This window comes from Hyaloscypha bicolor, assembly GCF_002865645.1.
Source record: "Hyaloscypha bicolor E unplaced genomic scaffold K444scaffold_189, whole genome shotgun sequence".
Lineage (NCBI taxonomy): Eukaryota > Fungi > Ascomycota > Leotiomycetes > Helotiales > Hyaloscyphaceae > Hyaloscypha > Hyaloscypha bicolor.
The window spans coordinates 13,473-34,448 of record NW_020194691.1 but is presented as its reverse complement, the minus strand read 5'-3'; the positions used below and the strand labels follow the sequence as shown (position 1 = coordinate 34,448).

The 20,976-nt window shown below is 32.1% G+C and overlaps 3 protein-coding genes across 3 annotated transcripts; 1 reads left to right on the top strand and 2 right to left on the bottom strand.

Annotated features, from left to right (window-relative positions):
- Positions 1–2,906: 2,906 nt before the first annotated feature.
- On the bottom strand, positions 2,907–3,179 carry K444DRAFT_548545 (uncharacterized protein; the record flags this gene model as incomplete). Its single annotated transcript, XM_024876382.1, has 1 exon — positions 2,907–3,179. A coding segment is annotated over one exon (273 nt), but the record flags the coding sequence as incomplete, so codon positions are not given.
- A 6,086-nt stretch (positions 3,180–9,265) lies between these two features.
- K444DRAFT_657691 (kinase-like protein) lies at positions 9,266–10,828 on the bottom strand (the record flags this gene model as incomplete). The annotated part of the gene is made up of 3 exons (XM_024886181.1): positions 9,266–10,225; positions 10,292–10,621; positions 10,793–10,828. The coding sequence occupies 3 exons, from the start codon at positions 10,826–10,828 to the stop codon at positions 9,266–9,268; spliced, it is 1,326 nt and encodes a 441-aa protein (XP_024726564.1).
- A 3,255-nt stretch (positions 10,829–14,083) lies between these two features.
- Positions 14,084–15,258, top strand: K444DRAFT_506489 (HET-domain-containing protein; the record flags this gene model as incomplete). Its single annotated transcript, XM_024873395.1, has 2 exons — positions 14,084–14,871; positions 14,919–15,258. Coding segments are annotated over 2 exons (1,128 nt in total), but the record flags the coding sequence as incomplete, so codon positions are not given.
- Positions 15,259–20,976: the final 5,718 nt, after the last annotated feature.

The following is a 20,976-nucleotide window of genomic DNA, read 5'->3' as shown; positions in this document are numbered from 1 at the left end:
TATACGAATTTGATTAAAAATATATTAAATATCTAATTTAGTAAATACTAATAATTTGGCTAATTAGTTAAAAGTCTCGGTAATAAGTGGCAGGAAGTAGTAGTTCTTTTTTATTATAGTATTTAGTTATTAATAATTAATATAAAATTATAGGCTATTGTCTTTCTTTTTAATAAATAAGACTAGTAATAAGAAAGGGAATTCGGACGGCTTAATAAAACCCTTTTTTAGGTTCTTAATAAGATACTTTCTTATTTTTTCGAATTTACTAGAGCTTATCTTATAGAAATAGGCTATCTTTATTAAAGGATCTAGTTCATTAAAATAGAGCTTATAGTTAAAGGATTAAGACTAGGGAAGCTTATTTACTACTTTCTTAGAGAATATCCTAGTTATATTATATAGCTATATAGAGAGAAATACCCGGAGCTTTTAAAGTTCTTTGGGATTAAAAGATAGTATATTACTAAGAGTATTAGATTTGTCTATATCCAGGAAATATATTAGGTTACTAGTTTAAATATAGTATCCGGCAAACTATAATATTAGTTATCTAATTACTATAGGTAATAGTAGATATCTCTTTAATTTATAACCCTATTTCTCAAGTATATAATTAATCTCATTAATAGTAACTAATCCAATTAAATTACCGAGATCTTTAGTATTTAATTAGAAGGCAGCTACTCTAATAAAATAGTAGGAATAGTCTAGTAGCTCGATTATTTCGAGAGTATTAAAGTCTAGCTCTTTCTTTCTTACCTAGTATTTGGCTTTCCTTATAAGAAGGTCTTATAAAGAGATAAGAAATATATCCTTTTACTTCTCGGGTCTAATTTTACTAGTTCCTTTTAGGATCCTAGTTAGAATATCTTTAGAGTAATTACCTTTTTAATATTTCTTATTAAAATATCGGATTTTCTAAATAAGGTCCGGCTAATTTATCTTGCGGTTCTCTAGCTAATAAAGTTAATTCCGTTAATAGTCTGGCAGAATATTATACTTTACTAGCTATTTCCTTCCCAGAATTATATTATAAGAGCCGAGATTAGTAGTAAGCAGGTATTATCGAGTTTGGGAATACTAATTAATAGCTAGATCTATAGTAGCTAGATATTAAATAGCTTTACTAGATTATTTATTAAAACCTTATAAGGGAACAGGGGTTTTGAGTTTATATAAGGGCATTTATAATACTTTTATTAAGGGGCAAATATACTTTTAGTTAATTAGAATATATATATTTACTCTAGTATTTACTAAATACTAGAAAGTTATAGTTTTGCCTTTTTAGTATACTTAATAATTAATAAGGAACTAGTTCCTGCTAATTAGCTAAGTGAGATCTATAAGCTCTTAGTAAAATTCTTACTCTAGGAAATCTACCTCTATATCTAGAGCTAGACTTTTCCCGACTTATTAATATTATACTTTTTATTAGATAATAGGTAAGAGCTAGTATCCTTATTATTTATCCCTAAATTATTAGCTCTCTCTAAATAATTCTCTTTAATAGGTATAACCTTATTAAAGTTAGAACAGGTACTTTTTATATATCTAGGCTTTCTATAACTATAATAATAAAGACCCTCCGGCTAGTCTAGTCTCTTCTTAAATTCTCGGTAGACTATCTCCTTTAGCTATAAAAATACTAGCTATTAAGGTTAATTTATTAGATATAGAGTTACTATAGTTCCTTGAATCCCGGTAGGCTTTCTAGCCCAAAGTAGTATTTAATAGCGAGTAGTTTCTACTAGTTATTTCTTCTAGAATTACCGATTTTTAATTAAGAGAAGCCTATTCTCTTATTCTATATATTACTTAGTAAGATCCCTGAAAGTATTAAACTTCTTATTACTCAAGCTCTTAAGTAGCTCGAGATTTATTTTATCTATTAAATTATTATATTAATTATCTGGCGACTTTCCTAGCTTTATTATTAAGTAAGTAAACTTTACCCAGAATACCGGAAATAGCTTGTCTTTTTATCTCAGGTACCGGTATACCTCTTTTACTTTCTAGTATTCTATCTCTTTACTTTTACTATAAGCTTACTAGAGGATCTTAAAGATCTATTTAATAGTTAAGATCTATCTAACTAATTCAGGTTCTAGTTAATTACAAATAAAGTTACGGGCGTCTCTAGTAACTAGTTATACTATATAAGTAATTTTTAGTAGTTTGCTATTAAATTCAGAGGAGTTCTATATTAGTTTATTCCTTATATTAAATATCTAATTATTAATCTAGTAATTGTCCTTATTTATAAATAGGGCAGAATCCTTAATTCTAATAAGCTATAATTAATTACTATAAACTAAAAATAGAAGGGAGCCTTAGTATTAGCCCCTAAACGGTTCTCCTAATAGGGATCTGTAGTATTCCTAAATATCTGTCTATTTGGATCTCTACTTTATTACTTCTTCTTATACTAGTCTTTTCCTTATATAAAGTCGACCGGTAATTACCTCTAGCTTATTAACTTTCTTAGTAAGTTAGTTAATATACAAGTGAAATTTCTAGTAATATTCCACTTATTTATTAGTAATAAGACGGTATTTATTAATAATATTATCCCGTATAAGTAATTTCTACTAGGCCTTATTTGTTTTTAGACAGTATATTAAAGGATTATTCAAGTTATTCAAGTTATTCATGAATATTCATGAATAACTTGAATAAAATATGAGTAACGTATATCTTAAATAACTTGAGTAAAATAGAATAATTATTCATGAATAACTTGAATAACCATAAATAAATCACGTGAAAGTCACATGACTATAGTAAATCATTATATATTTAAATAAATAAAAAACAACTAAGGTACCTATTAAGTAGCCTTATATAAACTAAGCTAGAACTGATATAAGGCTACTTAAATACTAATTTTCTATAATAATAAACTAATTATCCTCTTTAGAATCTCGCTTTTTCCCCTTTTCCTCTTCTTCTTTAACCTCTTCTAATTTATCTTTAAATAACCCCCAGCTTTTTAAACAAGATATTAACTCAAAAGTACTCTTATTAAGTCTATTACGTAGTTTAGACATAATAAGGGCACCTTGAGAGAAAAACCTCTCACTAGCTGCCGAGGAAGCTGGAATTCCTAAATATTTCCTAGCTATTAAAGCTAAAACAGGGAATCTAGCGGCATTAGACTTCCAATAGTCTAAGGGCTTAGTCTATATATATATTAGTACTAATATATTAAAAAATATTAAGGAAATATCGGGGGATTATTTAATAGAATTTAAGTGAATTCTATTTACTTTTCTATCTTCTCTCTTCTCCTCTAAATAAATTACTAATTCGTCCTCTATTTTAGAGGTCGAATTAGTAATATATATATCCGAGTCATCGGAATCGGAATCGGAATCGGCCATACTAATATCCGAGGTACTAGATCTAGCTTGAGATATATTATAATCGTATTTATATCTAAATTTAAAAATTAGTTATTAATTTATTAAAAACTAATAAAAGGAATTACTTATACGTTATAATTAGTCTTTAATCTATTATATATATCCGAGGATATACCGCTAGATAAGCCAATACTAGTTAATCCTTCTTGTTTAATTCGAGGATCAAGAATAAGAGCTAAGTATAAAGCTTTACTTTTATTATCTAAAACGCCTGTTTTAGGATAATATTTTCGAAGCTTAGCTATATCCTTATTAATAGCATCTGTAAATGCTTTATCCTATTAAATATTAGTATAATATTATTAATAATATAAGAAGAGTTTAAGAAAAGACTTACTTTGAATTCTTTTTCGAAATTTTCTAATTTATTATATATTTTATATATCTCAGGTATAATATAATATATAGTAGGGTAGTTTTCGGCTTGTAGCTTAGTTATAGCCTTAATAAATATTGAAATTATATTTAAAATATTATTTAAATAAGTAATTTCAATATTAGTTAAAACTAGACTCTTATCTTTAAAAGCCTTTGAATTCGAGCTATTAATAACTACTTTAATAGCTTTATATATATGTAAAAAGTTCTTTAATATATAATAAGTCGAAGACCACCGTGTTTTTTGATCTATATATAATTAGTATTAATTAATAATTTAATAATTAAAGAATTAATTACTTACCGAATTAAGGGAATCAAATATTTTCTATATTAAAAGCTTTAATCTGAGCTTCTAATAACCGTCGGTTTTCTTGGTTATATTTAAGGCCTATAATAGTCTTTCTAACCTTTCTCCAAATCGATAAATCTAGAATATATTAATAAAGTTCTTATAAATTATATTAGAAACTTACTTATTACTTATTCTCTTTCTTCTTCTTCTCTATCTTCAAGTTCTTTTATTTCTTGCTCATATAAATCTGTAGAATAAGAAGTATTATAATCGTTCTTAATAAGAGCTTTTAAAATATCTTAAACTACTAGATTTAATACGTAAGCTATATAAGGGATATCTCCTTGAAATTTAATGCCTTCCTTATTATAATGCTTTATAAAAGCCTTTAATAAGGTATTATTTGAGCTAGTATTATCTCGAGTAATACTAAAAAAAAAATATTAGTAATTATATAATTAAATTTAAATTAAATAACTTACCTAGTAATATTATATTTGATATTATATTGTTTTAAAGCTTCTAATAAGACAGAAAGCATATAAACACCGGAATATATATTATTTAAGTCTTTTATAGCTAATAAATAAGATTTTAATTTAAAATCCTTATTTATAAAGTATCTATAGTATATTAGTATATATTTTACTTAATAATTATTAGAATATATGAACTTATATAGTAATTCCAAGGAAGGCCTTTTGATTTATACCTGTCCAAGCGTCTAAAGTAATAGAGAAGGTTCCTTGAGAATTAATATTCTCTTTTAACTTTTCTTTAATATTTAAACTCTTTTTAATATAGTATAACTTGAGCTTATCTGTAAGAGCCTTCGAGTATATAGCAGGTACTTGACTATTAAATATTAGTATATATATAAATAAAGGATAAGGTAATAAACGCTTACTAATTCAAATAAGATATTAGCTTTTTAAAGCTTGGAGTAATAATAGCCCGAAAAGAGATATTATTATTAATAATAAAATTTAATAATAATCTCTTAAAGTAATTAATAGTAAAGCTTTCTTCTCGTTGTCCAGATTGCTTATTAAAAAGGCTAGTTATAGTTGTTTATAAGACTTGACTAGAAGCTTCACTTTCACCTATTAAATATATTAGTAAATGTTTCTTTTAATTAATAATAAAATAACTTACTATTATTATTACTATCTTTAAGACTCTTAAGGTCTATAAATCTATGGGCGTACCGAAAATGAGAGTAATAATTACTCGTAGGAGCGTATATTCGTTAATTAAGCCACGTTTTACTATTAAATTAATTAGTAAAAAATCTACTAAAAATTAATATATTAACTTATGAATACCCTCTAACCATATACTTAATAGTATACGTACGGAGGTCCTCGATATTCTCTTGTATAGGATTAAGAGTCTTCTTTAAGTAGCCTTTCTTAAAAAGAGAAGCTTGCTTATTAAGTGGTCTTACTTCGAAATCGGGGTGATTTTGACTTATATTAAGCTTGATTGAGGAGTCTTGAGACATTTTCGAGTATATTGAGTATATGTAAGGATATGTGTAGTATAAAGTAATATAATAAGAGTAATGGTTGGTTTTTTGTAATTGATTAAAGTATAAGAAAGAAGTGAAATCGAGGAAAACGACGTATTCTTATAGAAAGTTCTAATATTCTAAAGTCTGCTTTATGATTCTTCTAATTACAAAGATTTGCTTTAGTTCGAAGATTCTAGTCTTTTGATTCCTAATTTTTAGCTCTTATATTAGTAATTTAATATAATTATAATTCACGGAGGTTCTGGAAGTATTATTGAGGTTCGATTCGCTTACCAAGCGCTATTACTACCTGATTGGCTAGCGAGGTGGCGCTAGGTGCGGGACCACCCGAAGCTTTACCTAATTAAGCTAGCCTATTACGTGCACAGATCACGTGCGTTATTCAAGTTATTCATGAATATTCATAAATAACTTGAATAATATATGAATAAAATATAAATAACGAGCTTTTTACTTGAATAAAATAGAATAACAGCCATTATTCTATTTTACTCTATTTATTTGATATACTGTTTTTAGAGTATTTATATTAATTTTGAGTTCCAAATTAGCTAGCTATTCCTTAATATCTTTTTTTAGAATAGTATTATAATAGCTTTTCCGGTAATATAGGTTTGTAATATTAAAGTCTAGCTTTTTTATTTTATTATACTAGGGCCTCTTATCTAATATACTTATAATAATAGTACTTGGTCCCGGGCCGTCTATAGTAGCTTTAGAAGAGATATTAGCTATAAAAGTAAGTATTAAATAAGTTCTTCTTATTTAATATTAGTAAACTATAACTAATTATTATCTTATCTAGTTTTAAGTTAATAAACTAAAACTAACTATTATCTTTTCTTGTTTTAAATTAGTAAACTACTACTAATTCTTCCTATATTAGGAAAGGGAACCGGTTCTTTTACTCTTATTAGTATTAAGGGAATATTGTCTGCTCTAGTTAAGGATCAGGCTCTGAGATTAACCGGGTTATAGAGAATAATATCTTTCTTCTTTTATATTAGTAGAAAACTAATTACTAGAAGGGGAATATCGTCTGTTCTAGTTAAGAGTCAGGCTCCGAGATTAACTAGGTTATAGAGGATATTATATTTCTAGTTAAGCTCTCTAGTTCTTTATAGTTCGAGGAGATTATTAAATATTAAAAGCGGTATTCTGTTTTTGCTTTCTAAGAATAAATACGGGTTCTTTACTAGTAGTATTATATTACTTCTATAGGCTAAGTCGAGTGAGCTTAGTATTATATAACGGCGGGATTAATATAATAGTTAAAGGCTTAAAGTTTAAAGAATCTCATATATTAGAAAATACTAAGCTATAGAATAAAGTAAAGAAAATACCTTAACCTTTAGTATTATTCCGTTCAAGTAATTCCGGCTTAGCTTCATTTTGTACCTATTTCCGATATCCTGTCCTTAGTAGATTATGCCCTTATACTAGCTATTATATAGGCTATATAATTTAATTTATATTAGATTAAATCTAATAATAATATATATTATAATAAGTTATATTATATTTTCTTTTATTTATTTTTTTATTTAATTCTATAAATTATAAGTTATATTATTTTTTTTTAAATATTTTATAATATAAGATCTTTTTATAATTATTATATTAGTTTTTTATTACTTAAATAAAAGTTATATAATTTTCTTTTTACTTTAAATATTTCTTATTATTACTATTATTACTACTTTTATAATTATTATATTAGCCTCTTATTACTCGAATAATAGCTATATAATCTTTTAATTAAATAAACTTACTATTGCCTTTATTATTGCTTTTATAATTATTATATTAGCTCTTTATTATTCAAATAGCAGCTATATAACTTTCTTTCTACTCTAAATATTCCTAGCTATTACTATTACTATTGCTTTTATAATTACTATATTAGTTCCTTATTATTATTCGAGTAATAGCTATATTATCTCTTAATTAAATAAACTCGCTATTATCTTTATTACTGCTTTTATAATTATTATATTAGCCCCTTACTACTCGAGTAGTAATTACATAACCTCCTTCCCACTTCCTTTATTTCCCGCCGCTACTATTATTACCGCTTTTATAATTACCACATTAGCCCCTTACTATTTAAATAAAAGCTATATAACCGCCTTCTTACTCTTCTAATTCCCCGCCGCTACCTTTACTACCGCTTCCGTACTTACTACGTCGGCCCCTCGCTACTCGAGCAGCAGCTATATAACCTTCTTCCTACTCCGAATATTCCCCGCCGCTACTATTACCACCGCTTCTATAATCACCACGTTGTTTTAAATAAACTCCGACATGACTTTGCAACTGCTATAAGTCGCAGCAACCTCCAAAGCTTTCCTACCTCTTTTATTTCTTACATCCCCTCGAAAATCCGCTCGAATACTTGCGATTTCCTGAAAACCGAAGCAAGACGCAACGAAAAGACCCATATCCTGATCAGCCTTTGTGTCCTGTAAGTTCTCTCGTGGTTCATTTCCAATAGAGTAATCATAAAAATACTTTTCAACCTGCGCAGCCCACTCCACAACCGCTGACTGCGTAACTGACTCGTTGGAGAGAAAATAATAGAGCAGTTCCTTAAGTACACCATTAGTCCTTTCAGCAGCAGCTAATTGACAGTGCGAGGCCCAATAGACAGTCGAGTATGGGCTGAATTCACTTGAGCCAAAGGACTCTAGTAAATCGCTTAATAGATTAGCAAGGAATCTTCTTGTCGCGACGCTATCCGCAGCACCCAGAACATGCAACAGGCAACTATCAGCAGCTAGGCTGTTTGTAGCTGCCGTGGTATACTCTGGTCGCTTCTCCAGGAATTCCCTGACTGATAAATGGGCAAATCGAAAGACGTCGAGCGTGCGGTCATAGATAACGAGGTTTGAGCACAAGTGTAAAACTTGTTCTATAGTCAGCTTGCTGACCTTTCCTCGTGGGGTATTTGATAATGCAGCGAGGAACTCGTTAGATGTCAGGGTCCGCTGGGCACAAAGGAGCCAATTGAAAGCACCGGTAGCGATTTTGCGATCAGCTTTTGCCGCCGTTGCAGTCAGTCGTTCATACAGCTCAAGATATAGCTCCTCCAATTTAGGCGGCAGTCGTCCGAGGCGTTCCCGAATTGCTTCATCGGTCTGAAGACTGCATAAGCTCTGCAATTGCAAGCTGGCCCACCGGAACCTAGTCGTCCTATTAGTAAGTTACAATCATGGCCCGCATTACCAACGGTACTCACATGCCATCGGCGTCCTTTGTGGCTTTCTTAATAAACTCGGTCTGCAGACTCTCTCTTTCGGCGCTCCAACGCAGAAGCTTTCCCTTCTGAACAAGGGACACAGTTTCTTTACGGACTTGAGGTCATCCGGGTTGAGGGCGGGAAGAAGCTTGAATTGGCATGCGCTGAGACGTAGGTGGTCAGGCTGATAGTAGGACTGGGTAGAGGCCGTACTACTTTCTCCGCACGATGTATGGATATGATATAGAACCTTTGGAGCTAATCGCAAGCCGCGGTGCCCAAATTGATATTATCGAGCATTTTGTAATGTTCTTTCTCTACATTTCAAGACTATTTAAACAAGATAGAAACGATTCCTTCCTCTTACGTGCAAAAGCAATCATTGATTAGCTCTAGTTCGCTTCCGGTTTCTGGGCGGACCAAGAATTCTGGCGCGATCCTGCACGTCTAAAGAAGGGAGGAATAACTGGAGAGGAATCAAAACTATTGAGAAAGTACCCATGGTTCTGTTTTGCCTCTTGAACAATTTGCCCTAGTGTGTTGTGTAGTGTTTCAGCTTTTGCTCGTAGTGACACTTCGACCTGAAGGAGATCTTTATCAATAACCTTGATAAGATCTCCTATCGCTGTGCCACTTTTGCAAAGTGGATCAAGCTTCAGTATGCTCATTGCCTCAGAGACCTTAGGGTGTATTTCGGCAGAGCCCTCGGAGTTGTGCTGATAGAAACTGCCATTCGCAACCTTTGAGTCCGTTGATGCCCTAGACTCCTGGAACTTCTCCACAGCTTCAACGCCGTACAGGAGCCAGACAGCAAACTCCAAGAATATGCATCCAATCGACCACATGTCGTAGACTCGTGACCTTGCGTCCGTAATGTGGGGCTGGGCTTCGGGTGCTTCATAAGGGGGTGTAGTCGCCCTTGTCTCCGTACCCTCGTATCTCAAGCTCGTCGCTACTCTGTGGAACTTGGACACGCCGACGTCTGCAATCACCAAACGGCTTTTTTTGTTCTTATAGTGAAGAATGTTCTCGGGTTTGAGGTCGCCATGACGACAATTCTCTCTGTGCAGAGCTTTGAGTGCACCGACAAGGTTGTGCATTTCACACAAAGACCATAACATCAGCTCTTCATTTCGCCGTTTGTCCTCACTCTCCCAGAACTGTATAAGATTGCCGCCTTGAGCCCATGGAAAAATGACATAATATTGTTGTCCGCGCTGGCACGTTGCGATCAGTTCGATAATATGCTGGTTATGAAGCTGCTGGATCTTTTGTAGATTCTCCTTCTCTTGAAAAAAGCTTTTTTCGTTTCTGAAGTCCTTGACAGCGACGTGAACCTCGGCAACGTCTCCCTGTTCAATAATGAGCGGTGGACCAATATATATGAGGGCAAAGTTGGAGCAACAAGCAGTACTAACCGTGAGGCCTTGTTGATGACCCATTGCAAGTGTGGCTTTGTAGACAACGCTGTTTTCGTTTCCAGCTATTGAACTGCAATGTAGAAACGGCAAGGCACATTTTATATGAAGAACAATGTGCTTGCCACTTGTGTCCAACACTGGTGCTTGAACTAGCCATTGCCTGTCGATGAAGTCTTGGACTCTTACTTCATTATTCCAAGTAGCAAATGACTTAAATTGTTGACCATCAGTAGATACCAAGACGTTGTATTCTTTGCCCTGCTGGTGAGAAAGAGGAAGATGTTTGTCTCTGAGTCCTTCCGAAAGCAGATCGTTAATGCGACCCGGCTCACCTATGAGCACAAGGATCGCAAAAATCTTCTTTGCGTGCCTCGTTACTTCATCGAGTAAGGGAAATACATCTGAACATGTGACAATTGGTCGAATGCTATCTGCAATGATTTTCTCGTCCAATGCGCTCAGCGGGAGAAACTCTTGGTTGCCAATAGGGCAGTTTACCATGCTCTCGCGAATTTGGGCAAACAGGGACGTCATTGCGACTCGGTACCGGTATGTTGATGCGGCTCTCGGGAATTGTTGGCACGAGAAGTATGGTATGAATAGTATTCGCAAGATCAAGTATGGATTTCCACCTCGCGCGACTTTGTTCTGGCTTAGTGGGGCCAATGCTGTCCGATGCGGCTCGAGGACACCATCCGACGTAGGTCGAAGGGTGTCAAGTGCCAATAGGAAGGTTCGAATTATTAGCGGTGGAGAGCCTGACCATAGGCCAGCCTTGTATGACCTGAGCTACCAGCGTCAACAGGAACGATTGCCTCCACTGCATGGTCATATGGTCAGCTCAAGTCGATATTTCATGCATCACGCTCGAAATAGTCAGAGATTGGAATGGAGAATTCCGTGGATTCATCTCAGTGGGTGACTCCTGGGCCGAGTTCCCCGCGAGGCCTCCAACGACAGAGCGCATGAGACCGCGCAAACTTGACCATTGGTCCCCAACGCCGGGCAACGTACTGTGTTGCAGATGCAAGATGCAAGCAAGGTCTGTGAAAATGCGGCCATGGTCTGAAGAGACCATGGCGCTCAAGCCATGCTCCGTGCTGGAGCCGCCCCCTTTCATCTGTTTCCATTCTTAATGGTTGTAGTGGCTGACAATGCATAGTGGGGTTGTTCTTGCAGAGTACTCAAGCTCAACCTACCAATCAACAATAGTGACAGTGGAGTATGGCTTGCATCTATTCACCCTAGCAATTGCGTGCGCACAATGTGTGTATGTGCTAGTGGATGTGTAGTTGTGATGTGCAGTTGCGAGACCAAGCAGGACGTAGTTGAACTCGGATTGTGCTCATAAAGGCCTCAAATTTGCTTATCTGCACTCCGTACACCTAGGACTCATAGCATCTGAAGTCTTTTGCACACTCGCTCCTTTGGTACAGAGGTTAGGCAACCTGCTTCGCTGACTGCCTTCAAGCAACGACTACTTCTGCTGTTACAATCTAGCTTCAGCTACCTGCAACGTTCGATCTCTTCACTTAAACCTCCGCTTGTCAATCAAAATGTCACCGGTGATTGGCCGCAAGCAGAGAGGCCTTATGAACAGAATTTCGGCTTTGAGAGTAGAGCCTGAGGGGTCTGTTGGAGGGTTTGTACCTCGAGACGAGCTTGATCTCCTGCTCGAGAACGACGGCGGGTCTGTTGTGCGCTCGGTACTGGACGAAGAACGACACCGAGAGGGGCTTGATCCATGCAACGATGTTATGGTAAAGTACGTGTTGAACAACGCGAAGGTATTGTTCTGCATGATAGTTCGATACGGAGATATCGCCACGGCTGCCAAACTGATAGACTACGATCTGACGGATGACTATCTTCCCGTCCAATTTGAAAAAGGGCAACACCGAGTTCGGTCCCTCCGCGGTGCCCCCAGGGATGACGGAGCTTTGGAATGGTTCACCGCTGAAGTACAAGGCCTTGATGACGACGAGTACGACACATGGAAGTATACGTTTCGGGATAATCAATGGATGTTCCTCGCGCCCGTTTTTCGCAGCTGCGAGATCGTCTACCCTTTGCATAAGTCTTGTCCTCTGCCCTTCACTGCGCGCAGACCGATTGACTCATCTGGAGCCACATGTAACCTAGCTGAAGCCGACATTCACAGCGGGCATTGCAAAGTACAGATCCACGGTCAGACGGTCGCCGTCAAGAGTATTGTGACAAATGATAAATTGACGGACAAAATCGTGCAGGCGGAGGTGGCAGCACTGGGTCTAGTCAGGAGATTTCAACACGAGCATTTGATCAAATTCATCGCCACTTACAGTCAACTGGGGTACCATCACCTTATCTTCGAGTGGGCAAATGGCGGAAACTTAAGAGAACTTTGGCGCAAGAAGAAGCCCTCTATCCCAAACCATACATATGTGATCAGGTGGGCAGTCGAGCAAATAGCTGGCCTCGCCGAGGCACTCTGCACGTTGCACAACCCCAAGGGCGTGAAAGATCTCAATTGTCGCCATGGAGACTTGAAGCCAGAGAACATAGTGCACTCGACGAAAACCAACGATCCGAAGGAGTTTAGCATCCTTCAAATTACTGACATGGGACTCGCCAAGGTCAACGATCAGAAAACCATGCTTCGACAAACGTCGGGGACCGTGGCGTCCACGATAAGATATCAGCCCCCAGAGTTCAACTTTCGTGAATCCTCCCAAATAGTGCAAACACCAACATCAAGAAGCTTCGATGTATGGTCAATGGGTTGTATCATATTGGAGTTTGTTGTCTGGTTACTTTACGGAAATGAAGAGCTTCACAACTTCGAGGAGGATAGTAAGGAAAGATTCTTTGCAAACGACCGCAAGGTCATCCAGTTGGAGCCTATTCTTCAGGACTGGGTGAAGGATATGGGAAACAATGCTTTTGGTGAGCCTCCGAGCTCAGACGAAGCCGCGAAGCCTGAGAAAGATCCGATGTGCATAAGCCCAGCACTGAGAGATATCTTAAGATTTGTGACAGCGCGGTTACTGGTTGCCAATACACCTCCGCCAACCGAAAACCTAGACTTTCCATCTGTCAACCTTCAACGAGTTGCGACTGATGATAAAGCGTGGCTCGAAAACAAAAAAGTAACAGTCAATCGAGCTAGCTCGACCGAACTTCTGGACGAGATGCAGTCAATATTGAATCACAAAGATTCCACATATTTCTTCGCAGCAAATCTTTCCAACGAGGACGTCAAGCGGTGTTTGAAGGCTCCTTCATTGAGCAATAATTCCCTACAAATCCCCTCACCGGAAGCAAACCGTGTGAGAGGTCAAGTTCGGGGTAAAGACCGGAAAAACACCGTGAGTCGCCCCTGCAAAAAGAACCCTCCATCACCCAACGATTCTAAGCTGATAAACGCGTTCTGGTCACGCAAAACAGTATGCTCTCGAGCCAATGCCTGACTTTTGGGCTTTTTATCCAAACAATGAACTGGCATTCAATGTCTTTCCTGAGATTCAAAAAACTGATGTTGTGCCTCATGACGTCGGTCTCCCACTGTGTAAGGAATGCTCCAGTACAGACTCGGGCATCTTTACATATCAGTTCATTTTCATGAAGAAATTGAATTCGCCCTCATGTGTAAGGAGCAGCAACTGCGGAATTTGCAAGATGTTGCTGGATGACCCACGAGCGGCTAAGGCTGGCTTCGATAGTGATCTTGAAGTCAGATATGTTAGAAGAGGTTCGTATCTGGCGAAAGATGGCAGCAGCCCTCCAGCATTCTCCTTGATTGTTGGTCCAGGCATTTCTGCAGCGCCCAACGACCTCCAGAGAAGTTTCCCGAGGGTGCCAGATCCCGGAAGCGAGGCAGAGTTTGCTCTCATGAAGATGTGGCTCGCAGACTGCGACCAGAACCATAAATGTTCAGCGAAGAAATTAGCTCAGAGAATTCTACTTCCGACGAGACTACTCTTTATTGGCGACGATAGTAATCTGTCCGTGAAGTTGGTCTCGAAGGCTCAAGATTGCGATCTAGACTACGTTGCACTTTCGTACCGGTGGAAATACTTGGGCGACGAGAAACCCCTTCTTCTTACTGACAAGAACAAGGAAGAATTCGAAAGGGCAATTGAGCTCAATAAGATGCCCCAGACATTTCAAGATGCTGTGAAGGTTACAAGAGGACTTGGCGTCCAGTATCTCTGGATCGATTCTTTATGCATCATCCAGGGCAACAAAGATGACTGGAATAAGGAATCTCAACGCATGAAAGATGTGTACAATGGTGCATATTGTACAATCTCGGCCACGTGTGCTCAAAGTACTCATGGAGGATTTCTCCAAAAGCGGCCAGAGAGGCGGTTTATAGGAGTTGATACTATCACACCAAATGGCAAGGAAGCTCGAATCTATATCTGCGAGGCTATCGACAACTTCGAGGAGGAAGTAGAGAAAGCCAAGTTACACAAAAGGGGCTGGATCTTCCAGGAAAGAGCGTTGTCGCGGAGGACTCTGCACTTTGCCAAGAACCAGGCGTATCTTGAATGTGGCGATGGCATCTGCAGTGAAACAATGACCAAGCTGTTCAAGTAGGTCTACTTTCCGTAGCGAGGCATTAGAACTGATCCCTTGTTAGGCGAGAGTCTTTCTTCTTCTCAGACGCGAACTTCCCCGAGCAAGCCTTAGAGTTCCATAAAGGCATGAAGATCAAATACTACGAGACCATTTGCCAGAAGTACTCGAAGCTGAACTTTTCAAACCCTGAAGATCGAGCCGTCGCAATGGAGGGACTAGAAAGCAAAATTTTGGAAGCTTACCAATCGGGCGGCCAATTTGGACTTTTGCACAACCACTTTGAGCGGAGCATCATGTGGCAGAGGCCTGGGAAGGACCCTATGAAGCTAATTGAACATTCCAATATGGAGAAGATTCCGTCCCTGTCGTGGATGAAAGTCAAGGGAGCTATCAAATATCTTCTGCCTATTGACGCCGAAAGAGATGACGTGCCTGCAGAGATTGAATCACCATGGGATAAAAATGATCAGGGTATTATGCGCAACACAGACTGGCATGTAAACGCCAAAGTGAGAGACATAAGCAGTAAGGAGCTCGACTCGGCGAAGAATCACTTCTACTTGGATCGTCCAGAACCACCCCTCGGGGATATTCCAGGGCTCAAATACGTCTTCATCGCTTCACAGACATCGTCCAGCTCTCCGAGCTCCCTAGTCTCAAAGACTTCCTATGTTCTCCTAGTTGCACCCAAGAGCCCAGACGATTCTAAATGCACCGAGTATGAACGGGTCGGAGTGGCGATGCTCTCAGGAAGCGACATGTCACCGAAAGGAGAAGGACATCTGGTGACCATTGTCTAGCTCGGAGATGTTTTGAAGAGTGAAAATCCTCGATGTGGAAAATTTCTTACTCAATTTGCAAGCAAATTTGGGGTAGCGTGGCGAAGTGTCCCTTAACGCTGTCGTGAGTTTCGTTTAAATTCTATCTTTTAATGGAGCAGGAGTACTGCCAAGAGAACTGGTAATGAGGACATGTCTCTCCTAGTAATTTACTATGCAAGCATCATCTCCGCTATCAGATGACCTACATTGCTCCGTTAACCAAGATCCAGTGCCGGTGATCTTTTGAAAGAATATGAGATCCAGATTAATACTGAAAAGCGGATAGAGGTTTGTCTATATACATAATAGGAATTGCAGTTATTATAATCCTGAGTAAACTGCTACTATTAATAAAATATATATTTATAAGAATAGGGAAGTTTGTTATTGCGCCCCCTTTTAGTCGTATACTGAAGCGGACTGGGGCCCGAGAGGCGTGAACCCGTGTTCTTTAATAGAAGGGCAAATATCGTGTTAGAGTTAGGATTTTTGACAAGTTTTTGATAAGAAAGGCCCATACAGAGAATTTTAGCTAATAAGTTTAGAGATAGTTATTATAATTTAAGCGAGTTTATTCTATTAAAATTCCTTGCCCCTTGTATTTACCTTTCCCCTACCTTTATTATTTCTTTAATTAATTTTATTATTTCTTTAATTAATTTATTATTTCTTTTTATTATTTCTTTAATTAATTTTATTATTTCTTTAATTAATTATAATTAAGATTCTAATTAAATAAAATAGAATTTAAATATATATTAAATATTCATTTTTAGTAATAAGCCTGGCCTAAGTTTAAGTTATTATTTACTTATTTTAATTTTTAAATATTATATAATAATCTGCTAGTTATAAACTTTTAGAGCTTTACTTATTCTATAAATTAATATCTTGCTCTTATAAGAATATAAATAAGATATAGGCTATATTCTTTCTTATTATAGTTTATTCTGCCCTCAAAATATATTCTTATAAAAAGAAGTCTAAGAAAGTCTTTTTCTTAAGCCTAAATAAATACTTTCTTATAATATTTACTCTAAATAACTTATAGCTTTATAAGTTATTTAGGGCAAGTAAATATTATAAAAAGGCATTTATTTAGACTTCTAATTTTATAGCTAATTAGAATTATAGATATAAAACTAACTAATAAATCTTAGCTATATTATTAAATGTTTTATTAATAGCTTATTAATAAACTTAATTAATAAAAAGATTATTAGTATTCTTATTAGAGTTCTTATTAATAATCCTAATTAATAAAATTATTATTAGTATATTATTAAAGTTCTTATTAATAATTCTGGCTAATTATTAATTTTATTAGTTCTTATTAAAATGAATTTTTATCTAGTAACTAATATATGAGATTTATTATTAGAGTACCTAAAGCTATAAATATTATATTATAGAATTAGTAATACTAGAATTATATTTAAGTATTATAAATAATAATATCTAGAATACTTATAAAATAGATCTTTATTAATATTTATAAATAAGTATTTAGTTTTATTTTATTTATAATTATTATCTAGAAAAGTAAATAATTATAAGCCTATAATCCTATTATATAAAATACTTTAGATAAAAACTCTTATTAATATTTATTAGTAAGAACCTAGCTTTATTTATATTATAAGACTTTTTTAGAGAAATAATTAGTAATAAATTAGGCCAAAATACTTTAAATTATTTATATATATATTACTAAACTAGAAATAGATATAATAATAGTAATTTCTAAATAATAGTTTTCTATTTATTTAAATATATTATTAATTCTCTAAAATAAAGTATTATTTATAATTATCTAATATATTACTTAAAAAAATTATATTCCTAAATAAATAAAATAAGCTTAATAAATAAAAATAATATATAGCTAATATATATTATTTTAAAGTATTCTAGTAAGGTAAATAAAAATAAATCTATTTCTTAGAATATTATTATTAGATTATAACTAATTTTTATTTAGGTATTATAAGCCAGAAACCTAAGTCTTCTAGCTATAATAAATTTATATATAATTATAAATCTTATTTACTAAAGAAAATACTAGCTAAACTAATATTAAGACTCATTATATATAAATCTTTTATTATAATAAATATAAGATTTCTTTTTCTAAAAATAAATTAAACTATAAATAATTACTTATTCTTAAATATAATAACTAATTCAAACTTTCCTATATTTAATAAAATAATAAAATATTTATATATAAATATATATAAACTTAAGGCCAGATTACTTTTCTAGTCTAAAGCTTAATTATATTTTAGAATAATATATTAATTCTACTATTTTATTAATTAAAAAAGTACTAGCCTTAATAAAAAATAAAAATATAATAGCTTATTAAGGCCTCATAATTATAAATACTAGAATTATAAACTAATTTAAGTTATTAGTTATTTTAGATATAAATAACTAAAAGTATTTGAACTTATATTAATAAATAACTTATATTACTTATATATTTGCTTTTAGAAGCTATTATAAAATAAATAATATAACTAGAAATATAGTATTACTTTTAATTAAAGAAATTAAGAAAAAATAATAATATATAAATTCTAGTATAAATAATTATTCTTATAGCTTATATTTTACCTAATACTATATATATATATGTTTTTAAAAGACTTCCCGAGATTGAGAATACTAATAGAAATATATTATTATATTTAATTAAAGAAAACCTTTATTTTTTATTTTTATTAAATTTTATAAAAAATAGAAATACCTAATCTTTTATCTAAAAAATAAACTATTATTCTAGGGCTATAGTCTTATAACTATATATCTAGAGTTTATTATATATAAGTAATATATATATTATTAATTTTTATATTAAAGAAAATAACTTAAATAGAAATTAATTAATTATTTCTTAAGATTATATAACTAGTTAACTTATTTATAAATATAATTTAGCTAAAGCAAGTTTATTTATAATTTATATTTAGATTATATTATATTATTAGAAAAAATATACTTTATATTAAAATATAACTTATAAATAATTATATAATATTACTAGTAATAGTAATAATAATTAGAATCTAGTTAGATTATATAGCTTAACTTATACTAGGTTAAATCTAATAGTAATATATATTATAATAAGCTATATTATATTTTTATTTATTTATTTTTTAAATATCTTATAATATAAGACCTTATTAATAGCTATTAATAAGGCTCTAATATTTATTTTCTTAGTTTAGAAACTAATATAATTATAGGCTATATAAAATAAATTTACTAGTTCTTAGATAATAATTAATTTAGATTTCTAGAATAAAGTTCTTATAGGTTAGAATAATTTTTTATATTATAATAATAAACTATTTAAAGACTTTTAATTTAATAAACTAGATTCTTTTATATAAAATAGTATTTCTTATAAATTAGATAATACTTAGCTTACTAGTAATAGTTCTATTTCTAAATTCAATATAGAATATTTTATTAAATATTTTAAAAGTAGTTTTTTTTATTCTAATAATAATTGTAATATATAGTTTACTAAATATTATAAAATAGCTTTTTATATTAATTCGAGAATAATATAAAACTATTATATTTCTAATTTTATTAATAAGAAATATATTTATTATAAAAAGAAAGCTTTAATAACTAAGAAATATATAATAAAAGTAATTTCTAATCTTATTATTAAGGTCTATTTCTTCTTATATTTAATAAATAGCTAATATATAAGGGCTATTTCTAGAATAATAAATAATACTAGAAGCTTTATATATTTAATAATAAATATTAGATAAATAATTATATCTTATTTAATATACTAGATATTAATAGTATATATAATAAAATTATAAGTTTTAATAGTTTTAAAAATAATATATTATTTTATTTATATATTAACTTTCTAATATCTAGAAAAATATATAATAATAAGGCTTTAAAAAGCTATTAAATAGTTTTATTAGAGAATATCTCTAGTATTTTTTTATAATATTATTAAACTAAATAGTTTTTAATATTTATATAATTTTTCCTATAATATAACTTAGATATTATAGTTTTAGAAAACAAATAATGTATTTCTTAAATAAGTAATATAAGAAGCTTTATAATTTTATTATTTATTCTATAATTCTATTTATATTTTCTAGTAGTAATATTACTATTATTTTTAGAATATTTGAAATTATAATAAATGAGACTAAGATATTCTTATATAAAAGAAGCTAATAAAGTAAGGCTTTAGGCTCGAGGCTATAAATACTATATTATTATTTATAGCTATATGAATTTTATAAATTTATTAAGAAGTATTACTTTAATATTAATTTTTATAATTTAAGTTAGTTTAAAGGCTTTTAAATCTAGTTTTCTATAAAGAACTTTAAAGATATTTTTAGATATCTTATATATATATAGCTATATTACTAATAAAATAATAAATAAAACTAAGAAATTAATACCTGCTATATTTTTCTTTACTTATACTAGCTTAATTTTAGTTATTAATTATTATCCGAAATATTAAATAATAGTATTAAGAATATTTTTCTTTAGAAATTATATTATATTTTAAAATACTAGATTATATAAATAAAACCCTATAGCTATTTAATTTTTTTACTTTTTATAAGTTTATTTAGCTAGCTATTATAATATTATTTTTATAATACTTATTATTATTTTAGATAATATATTCTTTTATTAAGGCGCTTTCTTTTTATAGTTTTATTTAAGATATAAAAGTAAATAAGCTATTATAATAATTCCTATATTTAAAAATATAAATATTAATATTCTTATATATAAAACTACTTGTATTTAAGCTATTATAAGTACTAATAAAGCGCTTATTACTATAATATAAGGAACTATAACCTTAGTAATTTATAGATATACTAGGGTAAATAAGGCTATTAATTAGCTAATAAAGATTTAAGCTAAGCCCGAGAAAAGTACTAGTTATATAACAATATTTTTAATTAAGTTATAGCCAGAATTAAGAATCTAAAATATAGTAATAATATAAGTATTTTTAGGTATTTAGATAATAATAAAAGTAATAAGCCAGATACTTAGGCCCTAATAAGTATTTAGTAAGAAGATATTATAATATTATTTAAAAGAATAATATAAAATTTAATAATATAAGCTATATAGGAAGTTAGTAATAATCCTATTACTCTTATTTAATATCTAATAAATATTCCGAACATTTTTTTGCTGGTATGCGACCCGCATACCAATTCTCGCACGGGCCAGGTTATCATCGTATTGCTTTAATAAAAAGTATTTAAA